Genomic DNA, 14,487 nt, shown 5'->3' on the forward strand with positions numbered 1-14,487 from the left:
TTTGGTAGGCCACCATTGTAAATAAGAATTTGTTCTTAACTGACTTGCCTAGTTAAATGAAGGCTAAATAAAATAATTCCATAAAAACAGTCGCTTTCTGTGACTAATTGAGGTAAAATAGTAATTCTGCATGTCAGCAGTACACAATGACACATCCAGCCCAGAGTAGGAGTTTTAAGAAATATTTGGTAGTCACCTAAATTTCAGAGCACGTCTTCAATGAGGAAAAAAATCTCTAGTTATTTCTGGTTGTTTATTGAAGTTAGCTGGCTAACTCATTGATCCTTCTGCCTATTATAGTGCTCTGACTAGCCTTTCCTACCTCAGTCCCACAACACAACTTTAAGCCTTCTGAGCAGAGACATCTTTCCCATGGCAACACCAGAACAGAAACACACCTTTCCCATGGCAACACCAGAACAGAAACACACCTTTCCCATGGCAACACCAGAACAGAAACACGCCTTTCCCATGGCAACACCAGAACAGAAACACACCTTTCCCATGGCAACACCAGAACAGAAACACACCTTTCCCATGGCAACACCAGAACAGAAACATACCTTTCCCATGGCAACACCAGAACAGAAACACACCTTTCCCATGGCAACACCAGAACAGAAACACACCTTTCCCATGGCAACACCAGAACAGAAACACACCTTTCCCATGGCAACACCAGAACAGAAACACACCTTTCCCATGGCAACACCAGAACAGAAACACACCTTTCCCATGGCAACACCAGAACAGAAACACACCTTTCCCATGGCAACACCAGAACAGAAACACACCTTTCCCATGGCAACACCAGAACAGAAATACACCTTTCCCATGGCAACACCAGAACAGAAACACACCTTTCCATTGGCAACACCAGAACAGAAACATACCTTTCCCATGGCAACACCAGAACAGAAACACACCTTTCCATTGGCAACACCAGAACAGAAACATACCTTTCCCATGGCAACACCAGAACAGAAACATACCTTTCCCATGGCAACACCAGAACAGAAACATACCTTTCCCATGGCAACACCAGAACAAAAACACACCATTCCCATGGCAACACCAGAACAGAAACACACCTTTCCCATGGCAACACCAGAACAGAAACACACCTTTCCCATGGCAACACCAAAACAGAAACACACCTTTCCCATGGCAACACCAGAACAAAAACACACCTTTCCCATGGCAACACCAGAACAAAAACACACCTTTCCCATGGCAACACCAGAACAGAAACACACCTTTCCCATGGCAACACCAGAACAGAAACACACCTTTCCCATGGCAACACCAGAACAGAAACACACCTTTCCCATGGCAACACCAGAACAAAAACACACCTTTCCCATGGCAACACCCGAACAGAAACACACCTTTCCCATGGCAACACCAGAACAGAAACACACCTTTCCCATGGCAACACCCGAACAGAAACACACCTTTCCCATGGCAACACCAGAACACAAACACACCTTTGCCATGGCAACACCAGGTGCAGGCCTGACAACTGACTGGATAGTGTTCCTCTGAGAAGGGAGACATTCTAATACATGCACCACACACACACACGTTGAGATTTTGCCACTCCCACATGGCATTGATATGTCTTAAAAAGGTTTCATTTAGAAAATAAATAATACAATTCAATTTAAAATATGAATGATAAAACATGAACACGTTTGTCCAGCACGTCTTCCAGGACAGTTACAGAGGATCTCTGTCCAGCACGTCTTCCAGGACAGTTACAGAGGATCTCTGTCCAGCACGTCTTCCAGGACAGTTACAGAGGATCTCTGTCCAGCACGTTTTCCAGGACAGATCCAGAGGATCTCTGTCCTCTGGTTTCCTTCCCTTTCCCAGACCCCTCCTCTCCCATTCCTCCCTTCTTGTTAAATCTCCAACGCTGAGGCGATGCGTTTCAAAACACAAAACAAAAGATGTGTCTTCTTGAGATGCTCTGTACCCGAACAGCGAAATGAAAGTCGGGGGGGCATTTTTTGTTGTTGCCTAATCTCCTAAAAGACGGAAGCTTTAACCTTGTTCTCATTTTTAAGCTGGTACAATGTCCAATGAGCATAATTTACTAAAGAGAGGAGAGTGGAAAGAGCTGACTCAGCACCACGTACCCATGTACACTACAGACCACCCTCTAAAATCTACATGTACTGAGAGTTAGTGTTCATAGTATATATCCACATAAACAATATTTACATGATATGCACAGTCTCATAACAGAAGAGTTTTGTAGTCTCTCCCCTAATACTCTTTCGCATACAGCAATTCCCTTCTTCGATTTCTCATTGTCCGAATTAACCTTGTCGCCCCCCCTCTCCCTCGTCTCTTCCCTGCAGCGCTCAGCCCTGTCAGTGCTCCGCTCTGCCCCCTGCAGGAGGGAAGGGGGGTAAACGGTAGCTGGACCGAGGAAAGAACCCACGTCCACAAAGTGTCTCCGAGGAGGGGTGCCCGTCTAGGACCTGTCCATGTGATTTAAAAGTTTAAAACGGATGATAATCTGAGATGTTTTGTGGACATGGGGGGTCCAGACATTCCCCAGATCACATTCCATCATAGATTTAAAATGGTAGGGAAAGAAATGCCTTCAGCCAATGCTTTTCAATCATGATGGGGAGTCTGCAAGACCACACATTGGGAGGATGGTGTAGAATTGGGACGCAGAATTGGGAGCATCACTCCTCAGGAAGGGCACGGAGACTGACAGCATCACTCCTCGGTGTCGTGGCTCTGGAGGAAGGGCATGGAGACGGCGTGCTCCTGGGCCAGAGCGGCCAGCTCCTTGAGGAACTCAGAGAAGATGACGGCGCAGTAGACGGCGTTCTTCACCCTCAGAGCCTCCACCTGTTTCTCCAGCCCCGACGCCCCTCCCCCAGTCCCTCCCCGGAACAGGGCACTGTGCAGCGATTGGCCGCCGTCTCGTACGTGGGCCAGGGCAAGTTGGGCGGCGTGGCGTGCCCGCGTGGGGCTGTTGGTGTGTCTCATGATCAGGTCGCCTAGCGAAGGTTTCCGGCTCTTCACTGAAAAGGAGACAGCAACACACAGCATAGCAAGTGGTTAAGATAAAACAGACTGACAACAGACAGACAGGACAGGTGGCCCATTTAAAACAGGTCCGTTATGTCAGTTGAAAACAGGTCCGTTATGTCAGTTGAAAACAGGTCCGTTATGTCAGTTGAAAACAGGTCCGTTATGTCAGTTGAAAACAGGTCCGTTATGTCAGTTGAAAACAGGTCCGTTATGTCAGTTGAAAACAGGTCCGTTATGTCAGTTGAAAACAGGTCCGTTATGTCAGTTGAAAACAGGTCCGTTATGTCAGTTGAAAACAGGTCCGTTATGTCAGTTGAAAACAGGTCCGTTATGTCAGTTGAAAACAGGTCCGTTATGTCAGTTGAAAACAGGTCCGTTATGTCAGTTGAAAACAGGTCCGTTATGTCAGTTGAAAACAGGTCCGTTATGTCAGTTGAAAACAGGTCCGTTATGTCAGTTGAAAACAGGTCCGTTATGTCAGTTGAAAACAGGTCCGTTATGTCAGTTGAAAACAGGTCCGTTATGTCAGTTGAAAACAGGTCCGTTATGTCAGTTGAAAACAGGTCCGTTATGTCCGTTTAAAACAGGTCCGTTATGTCAGTTTAAAACAGGTCCATTATGTCAGTTTAAAACAGGTCCGTTATGTCAGTTTAAAACTCTAAAACGTGCATATATAGACATGGGTACATATTAGGTGCCCATGTCTGTGTGTGATTGTTCATGTGGCCAGAACACAGTTCCAGACTGGTTCACTAGAGACAGTGATGATGTAATAACCAGTGTCAGATGACCAACTGCACCAGCCTGGCTGACTGCTGCAGCCAAACCAGAACTATTCAGACAGTAGCAGCCACACCAGAACCATCCAGAGAGTAGCAGCCACACCAAACCATCCAGACAGTAGCAGCCACACCAAACCATCCAGACAGTAGCAGCCACACCAAACCATCCAGACAGTAGCAGCCACACCAAACCATCCAGACAGTAGCAGCCACACCAAACCATCCAGACAGTAGCAGCCACACCAGAACCATCCAGACAGTAGCAGCCACACCAAACCATCCAGACAGTAGCAGCCACACCAGAACCATCCAGACAGTAGCAGCCACACCAAACCATCCAGACAGTAGCAGCCACACCAGAACCATCCAGACAGTAGCAGCCGAACCAGAACCACCCAGACAGTAGCAGCCAAACCAGAACCATCCAGACAGTAGCAGCCGAACCAGAACCATCCAGACAGTAGCAGCCACACCAGAACCATCCAGACAGTAGCAGCCACACCAGAACCATCCAGACAGTAGCAGCCGAACCAGAACCATCCAGACAGTAGCAGCCAAACCAGAACCATCCAGACAGTAGCAGCCAAACCAGAACCATCCAGACAGTAGCAGCCAAACCATCCAGACCAGAACCATCCAGACAGTAGCAGCCACACCAGAACCATCCAGACAGTAGCAGCGAAACCAGAATCATCCAGACAGTAGCAGCCAAACCAGAACCATCCAGACAGTAGCAGCCGAACCATCCAGACCAGAACCATCCAGACAGTAGCAGCCACACCAGAACCATCCAGACAGTAGCAGCCAAACCAGAACCATCCAGACAGTAGCAGCCAAACCAGAACCATCCAGACAGTAGCAGCCAAACCATCCAGACCAGAACCATCCAGACAGTAGCAGCCAAACCATCCAGACCAGAACCATCCAGACAGTAGCAGCCACACCAGAACCATCCAGACAGTAGCAGCCAAACCAGAACCATCCAGACAGTAGCAGCCAAACCAGAACCATCCAGACAGTAGCAGCCGAACCATCCAGACAGTAGCAGCCGAACCATCCAGACCAGAACCATCCAGACAGTAGCAGCCACACCAGAACCATCCAGACAGTAGCAGTCAAACCAGAACCATCCAGACCAGAACTATCCAGACAGTAGCAGCCCAACCAGAACCATCCAGACCAGAACTATCCAGACAGTAGCAGCCAAACCAGAACCATCCAGACCAGAACCATCCAGACAGTAGCAGCCACACCAGAACCATCCAGACAGTAGCAGCCAAACAAGAACCATCCAGACCAGAACCATCCAGACAGTAGCAGCCGAACCAGAACCATCCAGACAGTAGCAGCCAAAGCAGAACCATCCAGACAGTAGCAGCCAAACCAGAACCATCCAGACAGTAGCAGCCAAACCAGAACCATCCAGACAGTAGCAGCCACACCAGAACCATCCAGACAGTAGCAGCCGATCCAGAACCATCCAGACACCCTCCCTGCTGCTGCCTATCCAATTCCATTCAACCCAGTAACCCTGTGAACAGATGGCACAAATCCCCCAAATCAACTACAACACAGCCTCTGCATTATTCATTCTCTCTAGCTTTCCAATGTGCTACTACAGGCTGTGTGTGTGTGTGTGTGTGTGTCTCTCTCTCTCTCACCCAGGGAATCAGAGCGTCGCAGGGTGGGTACCCCCATGGGGGAAGAGTCAGCCCAGTCCACCTTGCCCCTGGCAACCAGGTAGCGCTGGGCTTTCCTCAGCATGGCAGGGAAGTCCTCATGGGATGCTGCAAACACCTCAATGCGGTTCTTTACTGAGCCCAGAACCTGAGGCAGGGGAGAGAGTTGGAGAGAGTGGGGAGACAGGAGGAAGGGGGGAGAGAGAAGAGAGAGGAGGAAGGGGGAGAGGGAAGAGAGAGGAGGAAGGGGGGAGAAAGAAGAGAGAGGAGGAAGGGGGAGATGGAAGAGAGAGGAGGAAGGGGGAGATGGAAGAGAGAGGAGGAAGGGGAAAGAAAGAAGAGAGGAGGAAAGGGCAGATGGAAGAGAGAGGAGGAAGGGGGGAGAGAGGAGGAAGGGGGGAGAGAGGAGGAAGCGGGGAGAGGGAAGAGAAGGGAGAGAGAGAAGAGAGAGAAGGAAGGGGAGAGAGAAGAGAGAGAAGGAAGGGAGAGAGAGAGAAGGAAGGGAGAGAGAAGAGAGAGAAGGAAGGGAGAGAGAAGAGAGAGAAGGAAGGGAGAGAGAAGAGAGAGAAGGAAGGGGGGAGGGAAGAGAGAGAAGGAAGGGGGAGGGAAGAGAGAGGAGGAAGGGGGGAGAGGGAAGAGGAGAGAGGTAAGAGGAGGAAGGGGGGAGAGGGAAGAGGAGGAAGGGGGGAGAGGGAAGAGAGGAGGAAGGGGGGAGAGGGAAGAGAGGAGGAAGGGGGGAGAGGGAAGAGAAGGGAAAGAGAGAAGAGAGAGAAGGAAGGGGAGAGAGAAGAGAGAGAAGGAAGGGGGAGAGGGAAGAGAGAGGAGGAAGGGGGAGGGAAGAGAGGAGGAAGGGCAGAGAGAGAAGGCAGAGCAGGCAGAGGAGGGAGATGGGAGTGAGGAGACAGGGGAGTGAGGAGACAGGGGAATGAGGAGACAGGGGAATGAGGAGACAGGGGAATGAGGAGACAGGGAGATAGTAAGTAATCTGATCATTACAAAAAACATACAGCCATATGGCCTCCAGCTATTCTGAAGTACGGTGCATTCAGAAAGTATTCAGACCCCTTTCCACATTTTGTTACATTACAGCCTTATTTAAAAATGGATGAAATACAATGATTTCCCTCGTCAATCTACACACAATACCCCATAATGACAGTGAAAAAGTTAAAACATTTATAAGAAATAAATATATAGAAATACCTCGTTTACATAAGTATTCAGTATTCATTGCTATGAGACTCGAAATTGAGCTCCGGTGCATCCTGTTTCCATTGATTATTCTTGCGATTTTTTCAACAACTTGCTTGGAGTCCACTTGTGGTAAATTCAATTGCTTGGACATAATTTGGAAAGGCACACACCTGTCTATATAAGGTCGCACAGTTGACAGCGCAGGTCAGAGCAAAAACAAAGCCAGGATTGTGTCGAGGCACAGATCTGAGGAAGGGTACCAAAAACATGTCTGCCGTATTGAAGGTCCCCAAGAACACAGTGGCCTCCATCTTTCTTAAATGGAAGAAGCTTGGAACCACCAAGACTCTTCCTAGAGCTGGCCGCCCGGCCAAACTGAGCAATCAGGGGAGAAGAGGCTTGGTCAGGGAGGTGACCTAGAACCCAATGGTCACTCTGACAGAGCTCCAGAGTTCCTCTGTGGAGATGGGAGAACCTTCCAGAAGGACAACCATCTCTACAGCACTCCACCAATCAGGCCTTTATGCTAAAGTGGCCAGACGGAAGCCACTCCTCAGTAAAAGGTACATGCCAGCTTGGAGTTTGCCAAAAGGCAACTAAAGGACTCAGAGCATGAGAAACAAGATGCTCCGGTCTGATGAAACCAAGATTTGAACCTGATCGAACATCTCTGGAGAGACCTGAAAATAGCGTCGTCCAACCTGAGAGAGCTTGAGAGGATCTGCAGAGAAAAATGGGAGAAACTCCCCAAATACAGGTGTGTCAAGCTTGTAGCGTCATACCCAAGAAGACTTGAGGCTGTAATCACTACCAAAGGTGCTTCAACAAAGTACTGAGTAAAGGGTCTGAAAACATATGTACATTTGATATTTCAGATTATTTATTTCTATATACATTTGCAAACATGTCTAAAAACCAGTTTTTGCTTTGTCATTGTCACAACATTGTGTTTAGATTGAGGGGGGGGAAAAACAATTTAATCCATTTTAGAGTAAGGCTGTAATGTAACAACATGTGGAAAATGTCAAGGGGTCTGAATACTTTCTGAATGCTCTGTATAAACAGTCCATTGAGAGAGCAGCAGAGGGCAGAGGTCAGAGGAGCAAGTGGTCAGCAGTTGAAGGGAACAGAGCAAAGATGAGTGATGGAGGTCAGCAGTGGACAGCCAGGTGATGTTAGGGCAAGAGATTAGAAGAGATGGGCAACTGACCCTTGAGGCAGAATGTGGTCATTTACAAAATAACAGCTACTTAGTAAACATCACACAACCCCCGATGTTTGCCTGGAAATATACACTTTCTACCAGACCAGGAACACAGCGATGTCTTCCTACCTGTATGAGAGACTTTCTAGCAGACCAGGAACACAGCGATGTCTTCCTACCTGTATGAAAGACTTTCTAGCAGACCAGGAACACAGCGATGTCTTCCTACCTGTATGAGAGACTTTCTACCAGACCAGGAACACAGCGATGTCTTCCTACCTGTATGAGAGACTTTCTACCAGACCAGGAACACAGCGATGTCTTCCTACCTGTATGAGAGACTTTCTACCAGACCAGGAACACAGTGATGTCTTTCTACCAGACCAGGAACACAGCGATGTCTTCCTACCTGTATGAGAGACTTTCTACCAGACCAGGAACACAGCGATGTCTTCCTACCTGTATGAGAGACTTTCTAGCAGACCAGGAACACAGCGATGTCTTCCTACCTGTATGAAAGACTTTCTAGCAGACCAGGAACACAGCGATGTCTTCCTACCTGTATGAGAGACTTTCTACCAGACCAGGAACACAGCGATGTCTTCCTACCTGTATGAGAGACTTTCTACCAGACCAGGAACACAGCGATGTCTTCCTACCTGTATGAGAGACTTTCTACCAGACCAGGAACACAGTGATGTCTTTCTACCAGACCAGGAACACAGCGATGTCTTCCTACCTGTATGACAGACTTTCTACCAGACCAGGAACACAGTGATGTCTTTCTACCAGACCAGGAACACAGTGATGTCTTCCTACCTGTATGAGAGACTTTCTAGCAGACCAGGAACACAGTGATGTCTTCCTACCTGTATGAGAGACTTTCTACCAGACCAGGAACACAGCGATGTCTTCCTACCTGTATGAGAGACTTTCTACCAGACCAGGAACACAGCGATGTCTTCCTACCTGTATGAGAGACTTTCTACCAGACCAGGAACACAGTGATGTCTTTCTACCAGACCAGGAACACAGTGATGTCTTCCTACCTGTATGAGAGACTTTCTACCAGACCAGGAACACAGTGATGTCTTCCTACCTGTATGAGAGACTTTCTACCAGACCAGGAACACAGTGATGTCTTCCTACCTGTATGAGAGACTTTCTACCAGACCAGGAACACAGCGATGTCTTCCTACCTGTATGAGAGACTTTCTACCAGACCAGGAACACAGTGATGTCTTTCTACCAGACCAGGAACACAGTGATGTCTTCCTACCTGTATGAGAGACTTGACGCTGGGCTGGAACACCATGTTGGTGTTGAGGAGGAAGGATCGGAGCAGGGGCTGAGGGTAGCAGGCTAGCTGGCACAGGATCCCTGTCAGCAATATGTTCACATACAGAGAGTTCTGGAGCATGTTCTCCAGCTTGGCAAACAGAACCACCATAAACGGACCTGACGGGGAGAGGGAGAGAACGTGAGAACGCAGGGAGAGGGTGCACCAGCACACTAACGGATGGATGGCTAGATCCAACATGAAAAAACAAGACAACACTAAATATCAAAAGGAAGCAACAGTCAGAATTAAATTTACTGTGTCTCACCAAATAAACAATTGGAAAAGTATTCGGGCCCTTTCAACCTTTATCCATATGTTATTACGTTACAGCCTTATTCTAAATGTTTATTTTTAAATGTCCTCATCAATCTTATTAGAGACACAGAGAGACAGAGAGATAATATATTTACTGAATAAGTGGTGCAGCCTTATTCTAAATGATTATTATTATTTTTAAATGACCTCATGAATCTACACACAATACCACATAATGACAAAAGAGAAAACAGGTTTTAATATTTTTTTTTGCAAATTGACATACCCAAGAAGACTTGAGGCTGTAATCACTACCTAAGGTGCTTAAACAAAGTACGGAGTAAAGGGTCTGAATACTTATGTAAATGTCATATTTCTATACATTTGCAAACATTTTAAAAACCTGTTATAACTTTGTCATTATGGGGTATTGTGTGTAGATTCATGATGGGAAAAAACAATTTAATACATTTTAGAATAAGGCTGTAACCTAACAAAATGTGGAAAAAGTCAAGGGGTCTGAATACTTTCCGAATGCTCTGTATAAACAGACAGTATAAATTGACTGTGTCACACCAAACGGTCTGTATTAATTTACTGTGTCACACCAAACTGTCTGTATTAATTTACTGTGTCACACCAAACGGCCTGTATTAATTTACTGTGTCACACCAAACGGTCTGTATTAATTTACTGTGTCACACCAAACTGTCTGTATTCATTTACTGTGTCACACCAAATGGTCTGTATTAATTTACTGTGTCACACCAAACGGTCTGTATTAATTTACTGTGTCACACCAAACGGTCTGTATTAATTTACTGTGTCACACCAAACGGTCTGTATTAATTTACTGTGTCACACCAAACGGTCTGTATTAATTTACTGTGTCACACCAAACGGTCTGTATTAATTTACTGTGTCACACCAAACGGTCTGTATTAATTTACTGTGTCACACCAAACGGTCTGTATTAATTTACTGTGTCACACCAAACGGTCTGTATTAATTTACTGTGTCACACCAAACGGTCTGTATTAATTTACTGTGTCACACCAAACGGTCTGTATTAATTTACTGTGTCACACCAAACGGCCTGTATTAATTTACTGTGTCACACCAAACGGTCTGTATTAATTTACTGTGTCACACCAAACTGTCTGTATTCATTTACTGTGTCACACCAAATGGTCTGTATTAATTTACTGTGTCACACCAAACGGTCTGTATTAATTTACTGTGTCACACCAAACGGTCTGTATTAATTTACTGTGTCACACCAAACGGTCTGTATTAATTTACTGTGTCACACCAAACGGTCTGTATTAATTTACTGTGTCACACCAAACGGTCTGTATTAATTTACTGTGTCACACCAAACGGTCTGTATTAATTTACTGTGTCACACCAAACGGTCTGTATTAATTTACTGTGTCACACCAAACGGTCTGTATTAATTTACTGTGTCACACCAAACACCAAACAGTCTGTATTAATTTACTGTGTCACACCAAACAGTCTGTATTAATTTACTGTGTCACACCAAACGGTCTGTATTAATTTACTGTGTCACACCAAACGGTCTGTATTAATTTACTGTGTCACACCAAACGGTCTGTATTAATTTACTGTGTCACACCAAACGGTCTGTATTAATTTACTGTGTCACACCAAACGGTCTGTATTAATTTACTGTGTCACACCAAACGGTCTGTATTAATTTACTGTGTCACACCAAACGGTCTGTATTAATTTACTGTGTCACACCAAACGGTCTGTATTAATTTACTGTGTCACACCAAACGGTCTGTATTAATTTACTGTGTCACACCAAACGGTCTGTATTAATTTACTGTGTCACACCAAACACCAAACGGTCTGTATTAATTTACTGTGTCACACCAAACAGTCTGTATTAATTTACTGTGTCACACCAAACGGTCTGTATTAATTTACTGTGTCACACCAAACGGTCTGTATTAATTTACTGTGTCACACCAAACTGTCTGTATTAATTTACTGTGTCACACCAAACTGTCTGTATTAATTTACTGTGTCACACCAAACAGTCTGTATTAATTTACTGTGTCACACCAAACAGTCTGTATTAATTTACTGTGTCACACCAAACAGTCTGTATTAATTTACTGTGTCACACCAAACTGTCTGTATTAATTGACTGTGTCACACCAAACAGTCTGTATTAATTTACTGTGTCACACCAAACAGTCTGTATTAATTTACTGTGTCACACCAGTCTGTATTAATTTACTGTGTCACACCAAACTGTCTGTATTAATTTACTGTGTCACACCAAACAGTCTGTATTAATTTACTGTGTCACACCAAACTGTCTGTATTAATTTACTGTGTCACACCAAACACCCCATTTTTTTTTCAATATATAAAACCAACATTAAATGTCAAACAATTGAGCATCATCCACGATGAGCATCATCCAACATCAAACACCAAATCAATATTTAGCAATCATCCCCAAAACAAACATCAAAACAGATTGATACACATTACACTGTAGTGTGGTGGTCTTTCTCACCTGTGTAGGGCTGAGCGGATGGCTGTCCTAGAGGCCTGGCAGGGCTGCACAGCCCCACAGCTGACCCCACTACCTTGGGCTCCACTCCAGCCCCTGCCCCATTCCCAATCAGGTCAGAGTCCAGGGGTGAGGGGGGCAGTGGTTCCTCTGAGTCGGGGTCTCTGGTGGTCTCCTCCAGCTGTCTGAGAAGCCCCACCCCCCTGCTCCTCTCCCTCACCCTCTCCTCCAACTCCCGGAGTTCCTGGGTGAAGGCCTCGATGCTGATGCCCTGGCCGTTGGAGTCTCCAGGCCCCTGCTGGCCCCCCTCCCCAGGCCCCTGCTGCCCCCCCTCCCCCGGTCCAGCCCCATCCAGGAGCTCAGAGATCAGCCTCTCCACTGCTTCTGACTGGGTAGAGAGCATTGCCTCTGGAGGTCCCGATCCAGGGACCTGAGGGGTCAGGCTGACGTTGGAGGAGTTGGCACAGGCTCCTGGAGTCCACGGAGCCGGCTGATCCTGGGTGTGACTCTGTACGTGTGATGTTAGACGTCTGGAGTGTTCCCCAGTCACACTTCCATTCCCTTCCCTGTGCAACCCCTGTAGGGGCCCACAGGACTGGGCCGGGGTAGGGACCGGGGTTGGGCTGGCACCTACTGCAACGTTCTGACTAGAGTCTCCGTGCTGCTGCTGCTCGTCCAAATCTCTCTTCACCTTCTTAACCTCCATCCCTCCATCCTGGCTGTCTGGACACCCGTCCTCCTGACCCCCCGACGACGTTCCATTGAAGATGGCCTGGTGAGGGCCTATGGAGAGGCCGGAGGGGAGGTGGGGGGCAGCAGAGGGGTCAGGGACGGAGGCAGAGGTAGAGTCAGGAGGGAGGTGGAGAGGTTTGGGGAGGGGGACCTCCTCTCTCTGCAGGCTGCGTTTCTTGGTGCGGGGCGTGAGGCTGATGGTACAGTTGTTCTTACCGATGGTGACGTCCCACTCTCCACTGTCCCTCTCTGTACTGCTCCACTCTGACCGCGCTGCTGCCACCACCGCTGCCCTCTGCTGGCCGTGGGAGGTACTACCACCTCCTCCTCCCTGCTGGAAGGAGAAGTGCTCTGGGAACATGGCCAGGGAGGGGTTGGAGGTGGGGGGCGGGGGCAGTAGAGGGGCCGTGTTGGGTGAGGGGTCCTCTCCGTCGTAGGGGGCTGACCAGTTCCGGCAGGCCCAGGAGCACAGCTCTACCCCCCTACGGGCGTCCCTGAGGTACTCCAGGTACCCCGACTCCCAGTCCAGCCCCTCTGGGACGGGGTGCATGGGGCTGTCGGGGGACAGGGGGGTGCTAGGGCCCCCGCGGGGGGACGAGGGGACCGTCTCAGTGGGGGAGGGGGTGAAGGGCAGTGCGGTGCTCTGCTGGCGCATGAAGAGGGCCAGGCGGGACGGAGTGCTCGGTTTGGGGTGCACAGGAGACTCTGAGCTGGGGCTGTTCAGTACTGCAGACAGACACAGGGAGAGACAGAGAGACGGATGGACGGATAGGGGGAGATGGATGGACGGATAGGGAGAGACAGACAGGGGGAGAGACAGACAGACAGCCAGGGGTAGACAGACAAACAGACAGACGGGGAAGACAGACAGACAGACAGACAGACAGACAGACAGACAGCCAGGGGTAGACAGACAAACAGACAGATGGGGAAGACAGACAAACAAACAGACAGATGGGGAAGACAGACAAACAAACAGACAGATGGGGAAGACAGACAAATGAGGAAGACAGACAGATGAGGAAGACAGACAGATGAGGAAGACAGACAGATGAGGAAGACAGACAGATGGGGAAGACAGACAGACAGGGGAAGACAGACAAACAGACAGATGGGGAAGACAGAGACAGATGGGGAAGACAGACAGACATGAGGAAGACAGACAGACAGGGGAAGACAGACAAACAGACAGATGGGGAAGACAGACAGACAGACGGGGAAGACAGACAGACAGACGGGGAAGACAGACAGACAGACAGACGGGGAAGAGACAGACAAACAGACAGACGGGGAAGACAGACAGACGGGGAAGACAGACAGACAGACAGACGGGGAAGACAGACAGACAGACGGGGAAGACAGACAGACAGACGGGGAAGACAGACAGACAGACAGACAGACGGGGAAGACAGACAGACAGACAGACGGGGAAGACAGACAGACAGACAGACAGACGGGGAAGACAGACAGACGGGGAAGACAGACAGACAGACAGGGGGACGGAGACAGAGACGGACGGAGACAAAGAGCACATAACAGGGAGGAACGTCAGCCATGGTTATCCTTCAACACTTCAACTTCCTCCAACTTTTAACACAACACCATGACGGGTCCCTCTGCATTCATTTTAGCGTGGCGCTGCTCCACGACAGAACCATTGCCGACCACACTAAAAGAAACATCCCCAT

At 48.0% G+C, this 14,487-nt stretch overlaps 1 protein-coding gene across 1 annotated transcript in view; it reads right to left on the reverse strand.

Annotated features, from left to right (window-relative positions):
- Window positions 1–234: 234 nt before the first annotated feature.
- The window catches only part of fhip1b (FHF complex subunit HOOK interacting protein 1B), an 80,615-nt gene continuing 66,362 nt past the window's right edge, over window positions 235–14,487 (reverse strand). The window contains exons 10-13 of the mRNA XM_090230466.1: window positions 12,071–13,525; window positions 9,196–9,374; window positions 5,501–5,666; window positions 235–3,047 (exon numbers count right to left, since the gene is read on the reverse strand). Of these exons, the coding sequence (XP_090086592.1) occupies window positions 2,737–3,047; window positions 5,501–5,666; window positions 9,196–9,374; window positions 12,071–13,525 (2,111 nt within the window). The 3' untranslated portion in view covers window positions 235–2,736. The remainder of the gene's footprint in view (window positions 3,048–5,500; window positions 5,667–9,195; window positions 9,375–12,070; window positions 13,526–14,487) is intronic.

Source organism: Oncorhynchus mykiss, chromosome 3, assembly GCF_057628025.1.
Source record: "Oncorhynchus mykiss isolate SJ-2025 chromosome 3, ASM5762802v1, whole genome shotgun sequence".
In the NCBI taxonomy this organism is placed as follows: Eukaryota; Metazoa; Chordata; class Actinopteri; order Salmoniformes; family Salmonidae; genus Oncorhynchus; species Oncorhynchus mykiss.